The sequence below is a fragment of the Podarcis tiliguerta genome, assembly GCF_965153285.1.
Source record: "Podarcis tiliguerta genome assembly, chromosome: 4".
NCBI lineage: Eukaryota > Metazoa > Chordata > Lepidosauria > Squamata > Lacertidae > Podarcis > Podarcis tiliguerta.
The window spans coordinates 8253726-8275231 of NC_139537.1; the positions used below are offsets into that span (position 1 = coordinate 8253726).

Here is a 21506-nt window from a genome sequence, read left to right on the forward strand (position 1 = left end):
CCTTGCTAGTACCTCCCCATGAATCAAACACACAACCTCAAGTGCCAGAATCCTCTCTGCATACAAGATCTGTGGCAGACACTCAGGGTTTGCTTGGCAGGTGACCCAACACACAAAGTGTTCCTGGATGGGAACAGCAGCAGAATCTCTTTCCTGGGCCCTGTAAAAAGACCAATCATTTGTGTGTACACACACACACACACACACACACAGCCTGCTCTATGGCCACAGCACACAGATAATACCAAAATAGCAAATTCACATTTTATTCTGGATGGAAATAAAACTATACAAAAACATTTCCTTTGTTTGCCAAAAAAATACCAGCAGGAAAAAAAATCTTCATAGGACTTCTACATTTTTCTTTTAAAAAAAACCCCAAACCAAAACAGAACATATCCTCCACTTTGCTCTTCTGCCTAACTAGGCTTGCAATTCATATTCTGGAGGCTAGTAAAAACCTATAGATGCAAGTCTGGCTGACGCACAGTTTTAGATGCTCTTGGAATATAGTTTTCTGTTGTTGTTCCTTTTACAAGATAGCTCCATTCCGGGGGGGGGGGGGGTGGAGAGCTCTCTTCCAGTCCTAAACGTAGAGGAGAGGTCAAAGAGGGCCATCAAACAGTCAGTGGAACAGAAGGGAAACAAGGGCAGCAAGATGAAACAAGATGAAGTTAGCGGACCCCTTTGAAAAAAAGACACATTCCTCCGGAACGGCCGGACTAGGATCACCGAAATGAGAAGGGGGCAAAAGCCCCTGTCTAAAATCCTCTGTGCAGTGTTGTGGGAAGTCCTGCAAGTCTCAGGGGAACTGAACTCCAGACACATAAAAGAATTTCGACAACAGATTAGTTTAGGGTAGGTAACCATCACAGGGTTTAGGGTAGGTAACCATCACAGGGTTCTCTTGGTACCGGAGACTCCAATGCCTATCAGCCCCAGCCAGCAAGGATGATGGAAGCTGGAGTCCAGTAACAATAGGAAGGAATGGATTAGACCCAATTCAAACTGCTCTAAATAGTTAATTTAAATGTATACCAAGTTTTTCCTGTCCGGGGTTCAGGGAGACCCATAAGCTGAAACAGCAGCAACCCAACACAATTTTGTTCATTTTTAAAGGGTATTTTTTAGTTATCTGGGCAGAAGTATGGCAACCCATGAACAGGGTTTCCCTAAAGTGAAGAGATTAAACTGCGTCGTATTGTAAGGGACGGCAAGTGGGGAAGAGAGAGCAGGCGCACAGTCGCGGCAACTGCACACTCTGCAGTTTTAAATAATAAAAGCTTTACAGAATGGTAAATCGGGGCAGGGGGTGGGGAGGTCAAGAAGCAACAAAACCTGAGCAATTGCTCAGGGCTTGTTGAGGAAACACCCCGTAGGAACAGAAAGATGCTTGCTAGGACCCAGCTACTCCTCTTTCAGTTATGAACCCCCAACCTGCCTTTTTTTAAGGCAAAACTAAGTCTCCAAAACAGACCAGGGAGAACCGCCCCGTTCCTGTGTTAAGTCTCTTCCGTCGCTTCTGAACTGTTAGGGGGAAGGAAATCCTCCTCTACTTTCTCGGGGTACTGCTTGATGTAGGTGTCAACCATCATATCCAAGTCGTGCTTAATGTCAAAGTTGATGTTGAGCAGGGCCAGGTGGCTGGACCTCTGCTGGGTCAAGGTGTTCCTCAGGTAGGCCTTCAAGCGCCTCCGGCCCACCTCAAATTTCTCGTTCTCCACCTTCATTATGGGCAGGATGGAGAGGACCTTCAGCAAGGCGTAGACGTTGGGGAAAAACTTGATGTCGGGCAAATGGAGAGCTTCGTAAATGGTGGTGGGGAGCTCAATGTCCTTTCCTCTGTGCTTCCACTTGATCCTCCAGCAATGAAGCTCCGCGGAGAGCGTGTCCGGATTGGGGAGGTCGTTTTTGTGCATGTCGGCATGGTGCTCCTCGGAGGTGTTGAATTTGAGCTGCCCCATGACCGAGGGCACCAGAGACAAGCACTTCAGAGCCCTCAGGTGCTGCTCGGAGAAGATGTCCTTCAGCTCCTGAATTATGTGCTCCATGGTGGGGATGCTAAGGGCTTCCTTGTAGTAGTTTTCCGGGGTGATTTCGGAGTCCAAGCTCCCTTGCTGGGCGCGGCTGAATTTCCCGGGCAGCTTGACGGGCAGGTCCAGCTTGGTGGCCAAGGTGGTGGCTTCCTCAAACCAGAACTCGTGGTACACCTCAATGTTCTCCATCACCTCGTTCAGGGAATGCAAGACCGCCGTCAAACTGCTGGCTGCAAAGAAGACGTCCGAGGTCTGGCCTTGCAGGTTCTTGCCAAAGGCCCTGGTGAAAGAGAGAATGTTCTTGATGATCACGACCGTGACCACAAAGTCGAAATCCGACAGGGCGGTGGAAAGCGTGCAGGCCCGGCTGGCAACCGAGCTGTTCCACCGGACGGAAGTGTCGTTTATGGAGTCCAGGCAGAGCACCAGGGCTTGCATGAGGTCCACCACAATCTCAAAGGCGTCGTGGCGGCCCGTCCAGTGGGAACGCACCACTTCCTTCAGCTCGTTCCCCCGCTCTTCGCTGTTCGGAAAGAGGATGGAGATAACGTTGTCCAGGTCGGCTAGCAACTGGGGCGACTGGTGGAAAAACGTGCAAACCTCCTCTATCTTTCCCAGGGCGATGGAAATGCCCAGGACTGGAATAGATTTGGCTAGCCAAATGTTCAAGGCACAGGAAGACGACAGCGTATAAACAGCTTGAGGGTATTTCTCCAAGATCCTTGTCGCCACAGTCTTCATTTTCGAGGCAAACCCGCTGGAGACGATGTAGGCTTGGCCTCGACAGTACTCCATGTTCAAGCCCCACTTTTCGGTAATGGTCGTGTGGAACTTAACGGACAGGATTTCGGGGTCCGCCTCGTACGGCAAGAAGCCTATGAATTCCTCCTTCAGGTTGTGAGAATCGTCCACAAATCTCACCAGCACCGGCAAGTGCTCCTCGCCGGCGAGATCCACCACCTCTTCTGTGATGATGGAGAAGAAGTGAGAATCCCTAACCTCGCGAAGGGTTTCTTCCCGCACGCAGCTTTCGCATATCTCCAGCATTTGCTTCTGCTGGGCTTTGGAGCAGTAGGCGAGGTTCACGGCCGTGGTCTCAAACCGCTTCCGCAGAACCTCATCTCCGGAATTGATCCTGAATTCCAAGAGAGACTGGAAGTTGTCTGGAGTAAAGATCCCTTCAGGGAGTTCGTCGGCGCTGTGGCCGTCCAAAGGGATGTTCTGCTTCCCCATCAGGATTAAAATCTCAAACAGAGATTTAAGGTAATCTTTGTTTTCCCTCTCCTCTTGCGTTAAAGGGACATCGTCTTCGACCGGCTCGTCGCCGCCTTCCTCAGAGGCTGGGTTCCGCATGTCATTGTCGACAGATTCCTGGTTCATCTTTTCCTGCTCAAAAGCTTCATCAACTAGGAGAGGAGATAATGATACATTTAATATGGAAACACCAGCAACACCAACTCATCATCTGCGGCGCTCCAGAACTCTTTGACCATGGGTAGTCAACAATGGTGCCCCCTCCAGATGACGTAGACTACAACTCCCATCATTCCTGGCAACTGGCCAGGTTGACAGAGGCTGCTGGGAGTTGGAGATCAGGACACCGAAAGCACACTATGCTGGTGACCCCTTGCATCGGTGTTTCTCAAACATGGGCCCCCAGATGTTGTTGGACTACAACTCCCATCATCCCTAGCTAGCAGGACCAGTGGTCAGGGATGATGGGAGCTGTAGCCCAACAATGGCTGAGAAAGATGTACTGCCTTAGCCAATAGACAGCACTGCATGTATAACAATATTAACAGCTGCACATACTTTTCAATTGCCGTATTTTTCGCTCTATAGGGCGCACCTGACTATAGGGCGCACCTAGTTTTCAGAGGGGGAAATCAAGCCTGTGCACCTCTCCCAGACCTTCTCCCTGCAATTGCGGGAGGTGGTGGAATTCCCCCATCTCCCGCAAAAGCCCACAGGAGGGAGAAGGGGCTCCTGCGGGCTTTTCGACCGAGCCTGTGGGGCTGGCGGTGGGGGGAAGCGCTGCTTTCCCCCACCGCCAGCCTCAAAGACCAGACTCTCCTGGCTTCAGCGAAAGCAACGCGAAACCTCCGGAGCGCAGGCTTCGGAGGCTTCGCGTTGCTATCGCTGAAGCCAGGGAGCCTGCATTCGCTCCATAGGACGCACATACATTTCCCCTTAATTTTTGGAGGGGGAAAAGTGCGTCCTATGGAGCGAAAAACATGGTGATATTGCAATGTGATTTTGGTATACACATACGTGTAACTTGTTTCTTTTTATTTGCATGTTTAATGACTATTTTAGATTGCCAACTGTAAACCACTCAATGGTGGAGGGCATATTAACTTTCTAGGAAGAACACAATACACATGTAATAAATTTCTCTTATCCCAATGAAGGACTCAGGCCCATTGCACACTTTAGGACAGGGCAAACCTGACATCTCCACCATCTGGAGGTGTATACCTGAGGATCATTGAATCTGGAACGTTTTCACACACTAACAACACAACCTGTAGAATTCTACCCATTATATTTTATCTGCACGATCAGAATGAATTTCAGGAACCCAAAAGTCATAACTGAAAAATACGACTTTCAAGCCCCAAAATAGCAACTAGACATTTTGTTTTGGCTACTGTAACCCTGGTTTAAGGAGCCATTTGGGGCCTAGCTTATATATCTGAGTTTCTAACACTCCTGATGAGTGTCTCTGTAGGCCAGCATACGTCAACCTGACGTTGACAACCTCCATATGCTTTGGGGCTGTAGTCCCAAATATATGGTTTGCGAAGGCTGCTGTAGGCTGCGTGTGTTTGCAACCACATGGTCGTCCAAGGACTACTTTTGGTGTATGGCTAAGAATGCAGCGTATGAAAGCTTTGGACCTCTTCATCGTTCACCACACAGCAGACACGATTCAGCCAAAGTCCCATTGATTTCAAGGGAAAGAAGAGACTTAAAAATCATATGCTAAATTATTCCACTGATACCAATAGGGCTTGGCTGTGCACAAGTCACAATCCCAGGAGTTAAGAGAGCGTTTAATACCATTGAGTCATTGTATTGACGTAGGACATTTGCATTCAGCCTTTTACGCAAGGAGGAAGCTGCTTCCTGAAGAAACGGGACCAAAATATGATATTTTCTAATCATAAGCTAATTGCCTCCAGAGGTTATCCCTCCTTCAATTGTCCGATCAACTTACTCTTTTGCTGCTTTAATGTTCTTATTTCTTCTTCACTCTGAAGAGAGAAAAACAAGACATTCTATGAGCCACCGACAAGTCACTAGAAATCTACTAATTTTATAAGCAGGAGTCTTTTGAATCCAAACGTATATTCCGGTCAATTAGGGATAAAACTGTCTTTGGTTGCGTGGCTTCGGAAGCCTACAGAAAGAAATGAGGTTTTATTTCATAGTAGTACCTCCTGGAAACTACTGAAACTACTGAAAGCTGGACCATAAAGAAGGCTGATCACCGAAGAATTGATGCTTTTGAATTCTGCCATTTTGAATTCTGGTGCTGGAGGAGACTCTTGAGAGTCCCATGGACTGCAAGAAGATCAAACCTCTCCATTCTGAAGGAAATTAGCCCTGAGTGCTCACTGGAAGGACAGATCCTGAAGCTGAGGCTCCAAGACTTTGGCCACCTCATGAGAAGAGAAGACTCCCTGGAAAAGACCCTGATGTTGGGAAAGATGGAGGGCACAAGGAGAAGGGGACGACAGAGGATGAGATGGTTGGACAGTGTTCTCGAAGCTACCAGCATGAGTTTGACCAAACTGCGGGAGGCAGTGGAAGACAGGAGTGCCTGGCGTGCTCTGGTCCAGGGGGTCAGGAAGAGTCGGACATGACTAAACAACACCACCACCTCCTGGAGAACCTCACAGAGGAGGAGGAATATTTCACACTGCAAGGCACAAAAATCCAACCCTGCTCACTTTCCAAGTCCACAGAGGGCTAGGGAATGCTGAGAGGGGGTCGTGCCTCATATTATACTGGGTTTTGGAGAAATGGCAAGAGAGACCTGCTCCACTTCTCCCTTCCTTCCACAAACTAAGAAACCGGTCTGCACTCTGCAAGCATCCCCAAGAGTTTGGGGGATGGGACGTTGACAGTGCCAACCACAACAGTGACAGGCAACTCAGCAAAGTCTTGCGCGCCCCTTAAGAGCACCACCAGCCCAGGTGGCGGTGGAGGAAATGAGAGCTTTCCTCTGTTGCCTTTATATATAGGTAAAGGGACCCCTGACCATTAGGTCCAGTCGCGGGCGACTCTGGGGTTGCGGTGCTCATCTCGCTTTACTGGCCAAGGGAGCTGGCGTACAGCTTCCGGGTCATGTGGCCAGCATGACTAAGCCGCTTCTGGCGAACCAGAGCAGTGCATGGAAACGCTGTTTACCTTCCCGCTGGAGCGGTACCTATTTATCTACTTGCACTTTGACGTGCTTTGGAACTGCTAGGTTGGCAGGAGCAGGGACGGAGCAACGGGAGCTCACCCCGTCACGGGGGTTCAAACTGCCGACCTTCTGATCGGCAAGCCCTAGGCTCTGTGGTTTAACCCACAGCGCCACCCGCATCCCTGCCTTTATATATATCTTTTAGTAAAAAACCAGATTATTCCTTTTAGGTATAATCACAAATGATATTCCTGACAATCAAAGGAAAGTATTCCTCTATGCGACGACAGCTGCCAGGTTGCTCATAGCAAAAAATTGGAAAGGGAGAAAAATTCCATCAATGAAAGAAAGGCAAATTAAATTTTGTGACTATATAAATCTGGCAAGACTCACAGCTTTCATAAGGGGACAATCGGACCAAAAATTATTAAAAGAACGGGGGTGTGCTAAAGAGTATATGAAAAAACATTGTTGTGGAGTAAGCATATCGGTACGTAATGAATGAAGCTTTGCAGGGTTAAACAAAGAGAAAAACGGTGTAAAAAGGATAAAGATAGAAGTACTCTACATCAGACACAACAAGTTAGAAAGAGTAAAAATTTCAAGGACTTAGAACAAAGGAAGGAAGTCAATATGTGTATATGTATGTAATGACTACATTAGAATGATGATATGGTTTTATTTGTAGATGTGTGTTTTTGTTTCTCGTTGTTCTTTTTCCTTTTGTGTTCTGGTTTTTTTTTCTTGTTTGTACTGTTTTATTTTGGATTCAATGTTTGTAATTATTGTTGTAATTTTGCATTGAAAATAAAAAAAAATTATAAAAAAGAGCACCACCAGCCCAGGTGGAAGTGGAGGAAATGAGAGCTTTCCTCTGTTGCCTATATATATATATATATATATATATATATATATATATATATATTCCAAGAAATAAATAAATAAATATTCAACTCCTCATTTGGAAGAAACCCATCAAACCGTCAACTTCTCATAAGGCTGAGGATGCTAAAACGAACAAGAGAATTCGTAATTGGAGACCGTGGCAAAACATACAGTGAAGCTGCACTCTGAGAAAACCTGGGCTTATTCCCATTCCTCTTGTACTGAACTATATACCTTTTGGGGCATAACCGTATCGCTAGCCTCTCTGAAATTACGTAACAGCGCTAACTTCTCTCAGGATGTTAACAGGTGCCAAAACGCTTTACGACTTTAGACTCTTTCTTTGTGGCTGTGGTTATGTAGAGGACGTACCTCATTTTTCAATCTGTTGCCTTATTTTTCTTCTGCAAATTTCCACCATTTTTTTCAGACCCAGTTGTGGAAGTAAAAGCAAATTAATCTGAATTGAAAAACAAGCAAGCAAGCAAACAAACAAACCCAAAACAAATTTCTGCCGCCTTTTCACAAAATAAAGGTAAAGGTACCCCTGACCATTAGGTCCAGTTGTGGATGACTCTGGGGTTGCGGCACTCATCTCGCTCTATAGGCTGAGGGAACCGGCATTTGTCCATAGACAGCTTCTGGGTCATGTGGCCAGCATGACTAAGTCGCTTCTGGAGAACCAGAGCAGCACATGGAAACGCTGTTTACCTTCCCACCAGAGTGGTACCTATTTATCTACTTGCACTTTGACATGCTTTTGAACTGCTAGGTTGGCAGGAGCTGGGACCGAGCAACGGGAGCTCACCCCGTCGCGGGGATTCAAACTGCCAACCTTCTGATCAGCAAGCCCTAGGCTCTGTGGTTTAGACCACAGTGCCACATGTGTCCCTCTTTCACAAAATAGGGTGACGCTGTTAGCAGTGGTGGGACTCGACTTGGCAGTTTCTGAAGTTTGAGCCAGTTTTCTGCCTCCACGGTAGTATAGTAAATAAATTATATTTTTCTGCTACTGGGAGTATATTGTCTTGTTATAATTCCTTTCTTACTTCTTTATTGTTTTGACTTCAAGCCACAACAGAGAACAAAGACTGACTGGTCGGCTTAGTTGTAGCATCTCAGTCCAAGGCAAACCTACCAGCTCTTTAATTCTCTTCCTGTGTCTGCTATGTGGGTTGTTCAAATGGCTCGTGAGGTCGAAAATTGTTGGCACGGCGTTGTCTCGTAAAACAGTCCTGTAGGGACTCTGCAAAGAGAAAAGCAAAAGTCTTCATCTCTCATTGTTTTACAGCATGTTTCTTTAAGAGGGGAAAAACAAGTTCCCAGGGAAGGCGCAGAGGGATTTCTCACCCCAGGTTACTATCCTTCATTTAGAATCAGGAGGGAGCCCTCTGGAAAATGGCAAACCACCAAAAGAGCATGTGGCGAATCTGCTTTTATATACCTTAGCTTTTGGATTTATGTCAACTCTTATCCATCCCTGCCAAGTACAGTTAAGTATGATTCTGCTCAACTCTCAGAACTAACACAATGGCCAGAAACAATAACAATGTGAAAAACTTTATAGAATAATTCAAAACATCAAAACTAACAAACTGAAGTCTCTCAAAGTCCTTAAATGAATCATAGTGCCAGACTTTACCCAGCGGAGAGCAAGCTGTGAAGCGTTGTATAATCAGCAAATGTCCAATTCTGAACTCTGCTGAACAGTGTTTCCGGATAACCACTACTGTTTCGTTGAATTCTTCATCAGCCAATTAGTTCAACACTCATTAAGTACCGTATTTTTCGCTCCATAAGACACACTTTTTTCTTCCTAAAAAGTAAGGGGAAATGTCTGTGCGTCTTATGGAGCGAATGCGTGGTCCCTGGAGCCAAATTGCCCAGGGGCAAAAAGCAGATCATGCTCTCTTTTTTTTTGAAAGAGGGAAGTGGGTGTTAAAACAAAGCTCGGGGAGAGAGATAAGGGACGCTAGAGATAAAGGAGGCTGCCTGGGAGGGGGGAGGTAAAGACAGCAAACTTGCAAAGGGGGAAAGCAGGAAAACTAAAGCAATAAGGAGAAATTAGAAGAAAAGGATGAGCAAAAAACCTCAAATTCACCATCAGATCACATGTCTGTGGCCACAACATGAACCACAAAAATCATATATCCACTGTTTCATTCACTGTTTCGTTCTTGTTTTCCTCCTCTAAAAACTAGGTGTGTCTTATGGAGCGAAACATATGGTAGCACAGTAACTTCCTAATCGCATGAGCACTGTTCCAGAGTATTTTTCATTATATCTATTCGAAAAAAGATTGGTTAATAAAGAAATTACATATCTTTCTACTTACACCGGGTAAAGTCTGGCACCATGACTCATTTAAGGTCTTTCAGAGACTTCAGTTTGTTAGTTTTGATGTTCTGAATTATTCCATAAAGTTTTTCACATTGTTATTGTTTCTGGCCATCGTGTTGCTTTTGATATTGCAAACTTTCAGAACTGCCTGGCCACAGAGACAAATAAATTCGTTTAGGGCATTTATACCCCACGTTGTAGACCAAAAACTCTCAAGAGCGGCTTACAAAAATCAGTATTAAATCGACTCCTGCCCTCAGGCATGCAAGCGAAACGGACACGGCACACAAGGAAAAAGGAGCTGGGGGAGAGAGAGGCTACAACACACGTTTTTGAAGTTAACAGTTCTTATAAATCCCACTAAAAGTAGCAACTCCTCACAGATGTCACTGACATTTCTGGGTGCATTGCACTTAACAGGGCAACTGGGTTCCTGTCCCCCCCATCCCACCCCAGAAGAACTCTTCCCACCTGCCCTGCCCCCAGGCAAGACCAAGGAACCAAACGATCTGGATAATGGGAGGCTATTGAAACCAAACTGCTCTTAGAAGAAAGTTTGGCAAGCTTGCCTCCCTGCCAAGACACCAGCAGAGGGAAGAGTATTTTTATGTTGGGACCAGCCAAGCTGAAATTGCATAAGAGGCATGCTTTTAATGCACCAGCTGCACTCCTGCAAAATGCAACCAATGAATGAGACAAGCACATTTGTAAAATGCATATACAGTGGTGCCTCGCAAGACGAAAAGAATCCGTTCCGTGAGTCTCTTCGTCTAGAGGTTTTTTCGTCTTGCGAAGCAACCCTATTAGCGGATTAGCGGCTACTAAAGGCTTAAGGGATTAGCGGATTAGCTGCTAAAAGGCTATTAGCAGCTTAGTGCCTTAGAAAAAGGGGGTGGGGAGCGGAAAAAAACCCCCAGGAATCGCAAGACATTTTCGTCTTGCGAAGCAAGCCCATAGAGAAATTCGTCCTGCGAAGCACCTCCAAAACGGAAAACCCTTTCGTCTAGCGGGTTTTCCGTCTTGCGAGGCATTCGTCTTGCGGGGCACCACTGTACAGTCATACCTCGGGTTAGATGTGCTTCAGGTTAAGCGTTTTCAAGTTAAGCTCCGCGGCGACCCGTAAGTAACAGAGCGCGTTACGTCCGGGTTTCACCGCTCGCACAGACGCTCAAAATGACATCACATGCATGCGTGGAAGCGGCAAAACGTGACCCATGCACGCGCAGTCGCGTCTTACTCAGGATGAGAACGGGGCTCTGGAATGGATGCCGTTCGCATCCGGAGGTACCACTGTATTCTGTAGGTATACTCATCCATGCAGTCCGCTACAGCTCTCTCTGGAGTGTCCTTTTAACAGTAGGCATGAGTTTGCAACACGGAACGCGGGTGGCGCTGTGGGTTAAAGCCTCAGGACCTAGGACTTGCTGATCTAAAGGTCGGCGGTTCGAATCCCCGCGGCGGGGTGCGCTCCCGTCGTTCGGTGCCAGCGCCTGCCAACCTAGCAGTTAGAAAGCACCCCCGGGTGCAAGTAGATAAATAGGGACCGCTTACTAGCGGGAAGGTAAACGGCGTTCCGTGTGCTGCGCTGGCTCGCCAGATGCAGCTTGTCACGCTGGCCACGTGACCCGGAAGTGTCTTCGGACAGCGCTGGCTCCTGGCCTCTAGAGTGAGATGAGCGCACAACCCTAGAGTCTGGCAAGACTGGCCCGAACGGGCAGGGGTACCTTTACCTTTACCTATGAGTTTGCAACCATGTTTGGAGGGGAGGATGAACACTGCTGAGCTATAGTCTAGGGTTCTCAGACGAGCAGGTGATGAACAGTTTCTGGTCCCCGTTTCATTTATGTGATTGTTATGCTGGAGTTCTGAGACAACAAGGAAGGTAGCCAGCAAAATGTTGCCATACTTATACAGTGGGTGCTTGGGTTGCGAACGTGATCCGTGCGGGAGGCACGTTCGCAACCCGCAGCGTTTGCAACCCACAGTGCCGTGTCTGCGCACACGCGGGCTGCGATTCAGCGCTTCTGTGCAAAGCGCGATTTAGTGCTTCTGCACACGCACTGAAACCCGGAGGTAACCCAATTCCGGTACTTCTGGGTTCAGCGCGGTGCGCAACCCGAAAACGTACAACCTGAAGAGCGTCTGTAACCTGAGGTATGACTGTACTTTGAATCCCCTCCCAACATCCAGCACTCTTGAGAGAGGATTTTAAAAGGCAACTAGTGCGTTTTTTTTTACATGGGGGGGGGGGGAAACAGCTGCTTTCAGGGAATTATATTAATGCATATGGGATTCTCATGCAAGCCCTTCCTCAAAAGGCTACCTGCCAATCCGGGGGGGGGGGGGGGGGGGTGTGCAGGGGGAGGCACCTGATGTTTTAAAGCAAAATTCTACACCAACGTAGCAAAAGTGAATCCAGCTGCTTCTGCATCCCATGTGCAAGCTAATCCACTTGGCTATCTAAAATATTATTCCAAAAACGTTTTTGAGGCCATAAAACGCAATTTGATTGTAGAGATGGAATTCTCCCCAGCAGAGTTTCAGGCAAGGCTCTTCAAGGAAACCCAGTATTTTCAATGGGAGAGCCCAATCGCTGCTTTTCTCCGACACGTACACTGCCGATTCCCAGAACACCAATACACCCCCCTGCATTTTTTCATATTTAAGTAATCCTGCAAGGCTTAAAAGCACTGAAAGCACACAGGTTAGGCACGCACAGCAGAGGGCAGAAGGCAACCCGCACATTCCAGCTGGCGGGAAGAGCCAGTCAATTAGCAACAGGCAGTAAATCAAGTCGCGAAAAGCATTTTGTTTGATAAGACGTTCCTGGGACTCCTGCTTCCGACACGAGTTAACGCAGGAGGAAGGCGGAATCCACTTGCATGTCGCATAGGAAGCAGTAGACAATTACTGCCGATTCCTTTTACTTACACTCCTACATATCATCGAGGTTTCAAAGTGCTTCGCGCACAGCCTGTAGTGCTTGTTCAATTGGTCGGGCGTCTTATCTTCCAAATCGGCCCTTCGGCAGTTCTCAACCCAACGCTGACATCTGCGAGAGATAACAGGTCATTAGCTCCCAAAACAATAGTTGCCAGAGAAGGCGCTGCTCCTCCACCAAACAGATAAAGTCATTTAGAGGTGCCTGTGAGCCACGAAAGACAGTACCCGCTGCGTTTATGCAAGACGGCTCTGGGAAGAGGATAAGTCCAACCAAGTCTCTGCAGGAACTAGGACTCTGCCACTCCTTTATATTGCTTTCTACACGTCTTAGTGAGTGCTGATCCTATGCTACTTGATGTACCCATTGTCGCACGGTCACAGGACTTTGACTGTTGAAAGGCTTGTTTGCCTCTTTGACGCTTATGGACTATACAGTGGTACCTCGGGTTAAGTACTTAATTCGTTCTGGAGGTCCGTTTTTAACCTGAAACTGTTCTTCACCTGAGGTACCACTTTAGCTAATGGGGCCTCCCGCTGCTGCTGCACAATTTCTGTTCTCATCCTGAAGCAAAGTTCTTAACCTGAGGTACTATTTCTGGGTTAGCGGAGTATGTAACCTGAAGCGTCTGCAACCTAAAGCGTCTTTAACCTGAGGTACCACTGTATTGCCTTATGTTGGGCATGCAACAGTGATAGACTTTCATTATCTGTTATTCTATTACCGTATTTTTCGCTCTATAAGACGCACCAGACCATAAGACGCACCTAGTTTTTGGAGGAGGAAAACAAGAAAAAAATATTCTGAATCTCAGAAGCCAGAACAACAAGAGGGATCGCTGTGCAGTGAAAGCAGCGATCCCTCTTGCTGTTCTGGCTTCTGGGATAGCTGCGCAGCCTGCATTCACTCCATAAGACGCACACACATTTCCCCTTACTTTTTAGGAGGGAAAAAGTGAGTCTTATAGAGCAAAAAATACGGTACATACTTTCTGTTTAAGAATTACTACGCTTGGAGCTTCCATTATTGCACGACTACAGGATTGTGACTGTCGAATGGCTTGTTTGTGACTCCATTATATATTTTCTGTTTAAGAATTGTGAAATACAGTGGACACTCAGGCTGCGAACGTGATCCGTGCGGGATGCACGTTCGCAAGCCGCAGCATTCGCAACCCGTGTCTGTGCACAGGTGGGTTGTGATTTGGCGCTTCTGCGCATGTGCGGCCACCGAAACCCAGAAGTAACCTGTTCCGGTACTTCTGGGTTTTGGGAGTCCATAACCCGAAGAAACGCAACCTGAAGCGGCTGCAACCTGAGGTATGACTTGGAGCTTCCGTTATTGCACAGTTACAGGATTGTGACTGTCGAAAAGCTTGTTTGCCTCTGTGACCCCATTATATATTTTCTGTTTAAGAAATGTGAAATAATACATGTTACAAAGATTTGGTTAAAACGTTATTAGCCGCGTGTTGCTTGTGATTTTTTAGAGTTACTCCTTTATATTGGGTATGACTGGACCATTCGGTGCAGGCAAGCAGTGGGATTACCTGGGCTCAGGTGAGGCTACCTGTTGCCTCTCCGCATAAATCAGGAGGCCAGGCAGAAACACAAGGCGTGGACTTCTCACAGGTCAGGTAGGTAATTCCTCCTCTAATATACTCAAGGGAATACCTATGCCAGGCATAGGCAAACTCTGGCCCTCCAGGTGTTTGGGACTACAATTCCCACCATCCCTGACCACTGGTCCTGTTAGATAGGGATGATGGGAATTGTAGTCCCAAATATCTGGAGGGCCGGAGTTTGCCTATGCCTGACCCCTGCATTCACCTGGTAGTCAGAGGCAACAAGGAATTGCATGAAGGTAAGACAGAGGCAGTGAGAGATTTTACTTTCTTGGGTTCCATGATCACTGCAAATGATGACAGCAGTCACAAAATTAAGAGACGCCTGCTTCTTGGGAGAAAAGCTATGACAAACCTAGACAGCATTTTAAAAAGCAGAGACTTTTTAAAGGCCAACAAAGGTCCGTATAGTTAAAGCTATGGTTTTCCCAGTAGTGATGTATGGAAGTGAGAGCTGGACCATAAAGAAGGCTGATCGCCGAATAATTGATGCTTTTGAAATATGGTGCTGGAGAAGACTCTTGAGAGTCTCATGGAATGCAAGAAGATCAAACCTCTCCATTCTGAAGGAAATCAGCCCTGAGTGCTCACTGGAAGGACAGATCCTGAAGCTGAGGCTCCAAGACTTTGGCCACCTCATGAGAAGAGAAGACTCCCTGGAAAAGACCCTGATGTTGGGAAAGATGGAGGGCACAAGGAGAAGGGGACGACAGAGGGTGAGATGGTTGGACAGTGTTCTCAAAGCAACAAGCATGAGTTTGACCAAACTGCGGGAGGCAGTGGAAGACAGGAGTGCCTGGTGTGCTCTGGTCCAGGGGGTCGGACACGACTAAACGACTAAACAAGACAGAGGAACCCCAGGCCCAAGGCAGAAATGCAGCAGGCTGCTGATGGGAGCCTGCTAGTCCATTTTTTGGGACAGTAACTTTTGGCAGCTTGTTTACAAGGCTGATATAAATGTAAACCTTTTGGGAAGCATTAAAATTGGAGATTCACTTCACTGTTAATTCAGAAAGTAGTGCCACTGGTATCAGAAATTTAGGAAACACCAACTTTTTAATCTCAGTTAAGACGGTCAGGGTAAAAATGCACTTTCATAGTCAAGGTCTGGAATTATCTCGGTTGTTCAGTCAGCTTTAACCATCTGACTTTCGTGAAACAGGAATGAAGAACAAACCAACCCTTGCTTAAAGGCTCACGCCACTGGGGCAAAAAGCTCTCACTAGAAGGAATGGTGGGATATATGTATGAATGAATAAACAAACAGGCTTCGGTCTGATTACTCATTGCCTCAAATAATGTTCCTTCCTCCTGTGAGAAAGGTATAGACAAAGGAAAGCATCTCAAGAGAGAATTTATTTCATCTTGCACCTGCTGATGAATGAGCAACGGCTTAATGGCAGGAAGGTATGCCAGAGAACTATGATGCTGACATGACATTTTCAATTATTTTCTTGTTGCCAGATGGCCCTCTAAGGAAGAATTTTATAAATTCTGAACAGTAGATCCAATAACAAGAATGGTCAATATGTTTTTGGGGTGAGTGGGGGGTAAATCGGAAGAAGATCCAGGTGTATCCGTGCAGTTTTTCAAATCCTAATGAAGTCACACTTATCATGCTATTTCTGGATTGACAGATGTTGAAATTTTCAAGCAGAAGCCGTGATGAAACATGCAAAATATATTCTAAGGAGCCACATCAGCACGTATGTTTTGGACGATTGCCCACATCTCGGAAAGGTTCAGCTGTGAAACTAAATCTGTGTAAAACAAACTACATATATGATTTTCATACTAAACCACATCTGCTATTTTGTACAGCTGTGGAAATTCTTTTTGACACTATAAGGTGGTTTGAGAAACCAAAGTGAACCAATTATTCAACCTCTAATTCATGAAGTGTCTCCCGATAAATGTGTTTAAATGGTTTCAAAATATTCTTGGCTGGAAAGAGAACCAAAAATCTCCACAAAACCGGAAGTAATGTCCCGTCCCAGTTTGCGAACTTTACCTCGGTCTAAGAACGGAATCCGAACGATGGAAGGGCACCAGCAGCGGGAGGCCTCATTAGGGAAAGCACGCCTCAGTTTAAGAACCATTTCCGTTTAAGAACGGACTTCCGGAACGGATTAAGTTCGTAATCCGAGGTACCATTACAGGAAAACTGAGCTGCAAGAGCACAGTAATCAAACTGTGTACACCCATATGTGTGAATGTGTCCCTGAAGCTATCCTCAACTGAACAGCAATATATCCATGTGTATTTTGGGATAGCTCAGTTGGTTAGAGGACGGGACTCTAAATCCCAGGGTTGTGGGTTTGAGTCAAAGGATGTTGGGCAAAGCGGTACAAAAAAGTAAATGCTTTTATTTTAACTGTAAGCCAAGCTGACTTTCTGTCAGGGAAAATGGTAGGGTATAAATATAAATTTTAATACACACACACACACACACACACACACACACACTTAATATTATTACTCAAGTGACAGCACTATTGTCATGAGCAAAACGTGTCCCTAAGGCAGTGTTAGAAACTGAGATATGAAAGCTAGGAGCTAAATGCTACCTTAAACCGAGGTTACGGGCCCAACAACAGAATGCCTAGCTGTGCTTTTTTATAATATACAAAGCTGAAAACGAATGAACTGCAGATAAAATACTATGTTCATTTTCCTCATGGTCTAGTCCTTCCTCTGCCCACCCCCTAATCTTCCTAAGAGGATCTCTTCTCCACTCTTCAGAGAGTAGCTGTAAGTTGGGAGGCAGAAAAGGGTTCTCTTTTCCTTCCACTCTGCAGTTTTAATCTGAAATCTTAGGTGCACAGAGCTGAAAAACTGCTCACGCCTATGAAATTCCCTGTCGCAAAATGCGCCTGGAACAATGAGAGTTTCGAATGCTTCCCTAAGGGGAACAGTAATATAGCAGTGAATACATTAAATGACCTCTTAAATGTGTTTTTCGGGGGCAAGGTTATTGGTCTGTTTTCGATCTTCTGTCTTGTTTTTAATGATGCACATCAAACCTCGTGTTACAGACGCTTCGGGTTGCGCGATTTTCGGGTTGCGCACTGTGCTGAACCTGGAAGTACTGGAACGGGTTACTTCTGAGTTTCAGCGCTTGTGCAGAAGCGCTAAATCGCGCTTTGCGCATGCACAGAAGTGCCAGATCACAACCTGCGCAGACGTGGCGCTGCGGGTTGCGAACATGCTTCCCGCACGGATCACATTCGCAACCTGAGCGTCCACTGTATTCTTGTGTTCTTGTTTTGTGTGTGTGTGGCGAACTGCCCAGTGATACTGCCAAAGGGCAGTATACAAGTGTGCAGCAGCAAATACAGTGGTTGAGAATGGGATCCGTTCCGGAGGCCCATTCGCAACATGAAAAGAACACAACCCGCAGCAGTGCATCTGTGCACGTGCAGGTTGCGATTCGCCGCTTCTGCGCATGTGTGTGACGTCATTTTGTGCTTCTGCGCATGCACGAGCAGCGATACCAGAATTAACCCTTTCTGGTACTTCCGGGTCGCCGCGGGACGTAACCTGAAAGAACGTAACATGAAGTGGACGTAACATGAGGTATGACTGTATACAGGTGAGCCTGTCCCTTCAAGAAAGGGATGGGAGTATGGAACTGGCGGAAATGACTGGCAGAATCCGAGACCAGGGAGAAGAGTCGGTGGAAGAAGATTGGAAAAAATTTAAAGCCTATCTACAAAAACATTGTAAAATTAATGAATGTTAGAAGGATGCTGGAATGAATGTATTAAAGACTTAAGTAAAAGTGGATTGATAACGGGATAAAATGAAAAATTTAAGGTTAGATTGTTAAGATAAATTATAGAACAAAAATTGAGTAAGATGGAAAGAATTTGCTGAAATAGTTAATTGAAATAGAATACAAAAAAGGGAGGTGTGAGGAGGTCGATGAACCAAGTTAATGACAAAGATATGGAATTTGGATGTGTTTTCTTTTTATTATGCTGTTTTGATGTATTGTTTTTTTTCCTTATTTTTGATGTATTGTTTGTTAAACTTTTCATTGTTTCTGTTTTCTTTTACACTTTTTTTCTGTAACTAAAAAACTTTTAATAAATATCTTTTTAAAAAAAAGAAAGGGATGGGAGTATGAGGGCTTGTTTAGTTGCTGGAGATGTTGCTGGACTCCCAGATCCCCCCAGTCCCAGCCAGCATGGCCAGTGGTCACAGAAGTGGGGGGGGGGAGGGGGGTTGTTGCAGTCCATCAACTTTACAGAGGAGGCTGCAGGTTTCTTCTGTCCTTAAGTAATCAAGGACCATGCGCCCCACCCATGTGTGAACCTACTCTTGGACGCAAAGTGCTGCACACAGGTCTGGGAACTTGCCTTTGAGGGCACGGCCATCACGTGTGAAGCAGCAACACTGGGTCTAGAGCGTTTTGGAGCGTTTTGGGTGCTGAGCTGAGGGGGCATAAAGTAATAATGACAATAAAATCTACACTTAGATCTTCATCTTCTGAAAAGATCTGAAACAAAACAACTGCACCCAGAGGAATTATGGGAAAATAAGAAGTATGGGGGAAGGGGAGCTAAATTTTGCCCAACACAAACCCGTGTCCGCCACTGAATAACGCCCAAATGCATCCCCACCTTCAGGTTCGCGGCAAACACATACATACAGCTAGAAATTCAAAAACATTTTAGAACCTTTTTTATGCATGCAACTACAGCGGCTTGAATTTTAATAGCAAAAAACTGGAAAGGTGACTTAATCCCCTCAAAAATTGACTGGCAGGTGAAGTTGATAGAATATCTGGAACTTGCAAAAATGACTGGGAGAATAAAAGGAAACTCAAAACAGAAAGTGAGCAAAGATTGGACCATGTTTAAAGAATATCTAAAGAAGTACTGTGATGATTGCAAATCTCCTGACAGGTCTAGACTGAATCTTGAATATTAAGGAAACTACAAAAGTAAAAATCTCTTGATACATAACAGATAAAAAAAGGAAGTGCATATATAAGAACAATAACGTGTAAAAAGCACAAGAGATGAATCGGAAGTCAAAAGTGTGTCTGATGTTAAATGATGTGTAGTTAGTGTCCAGTTGGTATGTTGGTTCTGTACTGGTTCGTTTGTGTTGTTTTTCATGTTCTATATGTAAATTGTTTTGCAATAAAGGAAATTAATAAAAAGAATGGTATTCCCCCTTCTCGCACGAACGTGTTTCACGACGAACACGTGTCCGCCGCTGCGTAACGTGTGAACCGGCCTCTGATGCCTAAACGCACCCCCACCTTCAGGTTCGCGGCACACACGCACGCATACGGCCAGAATGCGCGGGGACTGGGATTCCCCTTTCACGCACGCACGTGTTCCACGACGAACACGTGTCCGCCGCTGCGTAACGTGTGAACGCGCTTCCCCGCCAACCCAGGCTCGGGCCCCGCGGTTTCTTTCCACTACTTTGACGTGGGACACCCCCCTCCATATAATCTCCATCCTCTTGCCCCCGCACCCCAAAAAAGGAAACTAACCGGGCGGGGTCCCGCGGGAAGCGAAAGAAGGCCAGGTCGCTCTGGGTGCTCTTGCGGGTGCAGTTCGGGGCGGCGCAGAAATTCGGCATCCTCGGCGGCGGCTCCTCCGGACGCCCCGCGAGCGCGGCCCTCGGCGCGGACTGAGGAGAGCGAGGGAACCCTGCCGCCGCCGCCGCCCGCCCTCCCGCCTCCTTCCCACCATGCACCGCGCCGCCCCCTCTGGAGAACCAACCACCATCGAGGCGCCCGCGCAGGCGCATAGAGGCGCGCGCGCCTGCGCACAGCGAAGAACATATTCTTAAAGAACTCACCCTTTCCCCACGCAAGCCACGCCTCCGCTGCCCGGCACGACGTCGCCCTTTAGAGGGGTTAAGGCAAACCAGACTTCCGGATTCCTTTCGGAGCGCCGCCATGTGCGGGGCGCTGAATAATAATTACCAATAAATATATACAGTAAAGCGTCTGGTTTTAATTCTGCCGCTGTTTGATTGGTTGGTTTTTGTTATGTACTGAGTTGCATAGGATCAAAATGCAGCAATCTGATTGGTCCCAGAACAATAGGATTCAGAATGCAGCAGTCTGATTGGTCCCAGAACAATAGGACCCAGGATGCAGCAGTCTGATTGGTCCGCAGGAGCCACCCAATCCAACTCCAGGTTTAAGTGAATCCGCAACCTGATTGGCCTACAGGAGAATCCCGGAATTAGCCAATCACGTGGCGTCCATTATTCAAATAATATATATAAAGCAGACATTCTGGGGGTACTGGCATTCCTCACTACTATGAGCTGAATAAGAGCATGAAATCCATACTCGACTCCGAGTATATTTCAGTTTTATTTTTTAAAAAATGCATTTTCTGTGCTTGCTAAATGAGCTTGGTCCTGCCTAGCCTACTGTTGTGGGGATGAAATGGTTAGGAGGAGAGTCATGTACACCAACCTTGAGACCCTCGGACGATAAAGGTTTTATGTAAATGAAACAAATAAATGAAAGTAAATAAAAATGTTTATTTAAAATAGATTTTGTTGCCTTCCTCCCCCTCAACTCTGTGCCTTATCTTTTATCAGCAAGCCGCCTGGAGTCCCTGTCAAGGCACAGGGCAGAAGGAGACAGGAGGGGTTGATGGAATTGGCACTGTGATTATTTATTATCTTATTTATTAGATATAATGATGATGATGCCTGGTGCTTTAGTTGAGATTCCTGCATTGCAGCCTTCCCTGTCCCTCCCACCAGACAATTATATTTCTTTAACTCAGCATAACTCGATGCTTTTATTTTATTTTTAAAGGCAAGGGAGAAAGGATGTGAAGAAACCTTAAAAATACCGCATAAAAGGAAAAACGAACGGGAAGGGAAGAGGAAAGCAAGTGGTACAGCCGCTTGCGTTGTTTACTGGCAACCGGAATTATCTCACGATTCCCATAACCCTTGGTGCCCTTTGCCTGTGGAGCTTTCCGTCTGTCTCTCTTAAACTGTGCGGACTCAGGTCTCCCGCGGGATACCCGGATGCAGAGCTCCTGCCCCTGCGCTCTTTCTTCTATGCAAATAAGAAGGAGTCCCACCCCTCTCTTCTGTCGCGGGACGTTCAAACGCGCCTGCGCCTTGGAGGAGCCTGAAGCGGGAAGGTTAAGCGCATGCGCAAGGAGAGGGTTGGGAGAGCTAGAAAATAATGTGATTTTTAAAGGCAAACAAGACAAATGGATGGTCGGAGCGGGGGGAACAACACAATAGTAAGACGAGGTCGAGGAC

At 46.4% G+C, this 21506-nt stretch overlaps 1 protein-coding gene across 1 annotated transcript; it reads right to left on the reverse strand.

Annotated features, from left to right (window-relative positions):
• Positions 1-252: 252 nt before the first annotated feature.
• On the reverse strand, positions 253-20018 carry THAP12 (THAP domain containing 12). Its single transcript, XM_083436334.1, has 5 exons — positions 19753-20018; positions 12607-12727; positions 8474-8581; positions 5257-5293; positions 253-3442 (listed from the first exon to the last, which is right to left on the reverse strand). The coding sequence occupies exons 1-5, from the start codon at positions 20010-20012 to the stop codon at positions 1503-1505; spliced, it is 2466 nt and encodes an 821-aa protein (XP_083292460.1). The 5' UTR covers positions 20013-20018; the 3' UTR covers positions 253-1502.
• Positions 20019-21506: the final 1488 nt, after the last annotated feature.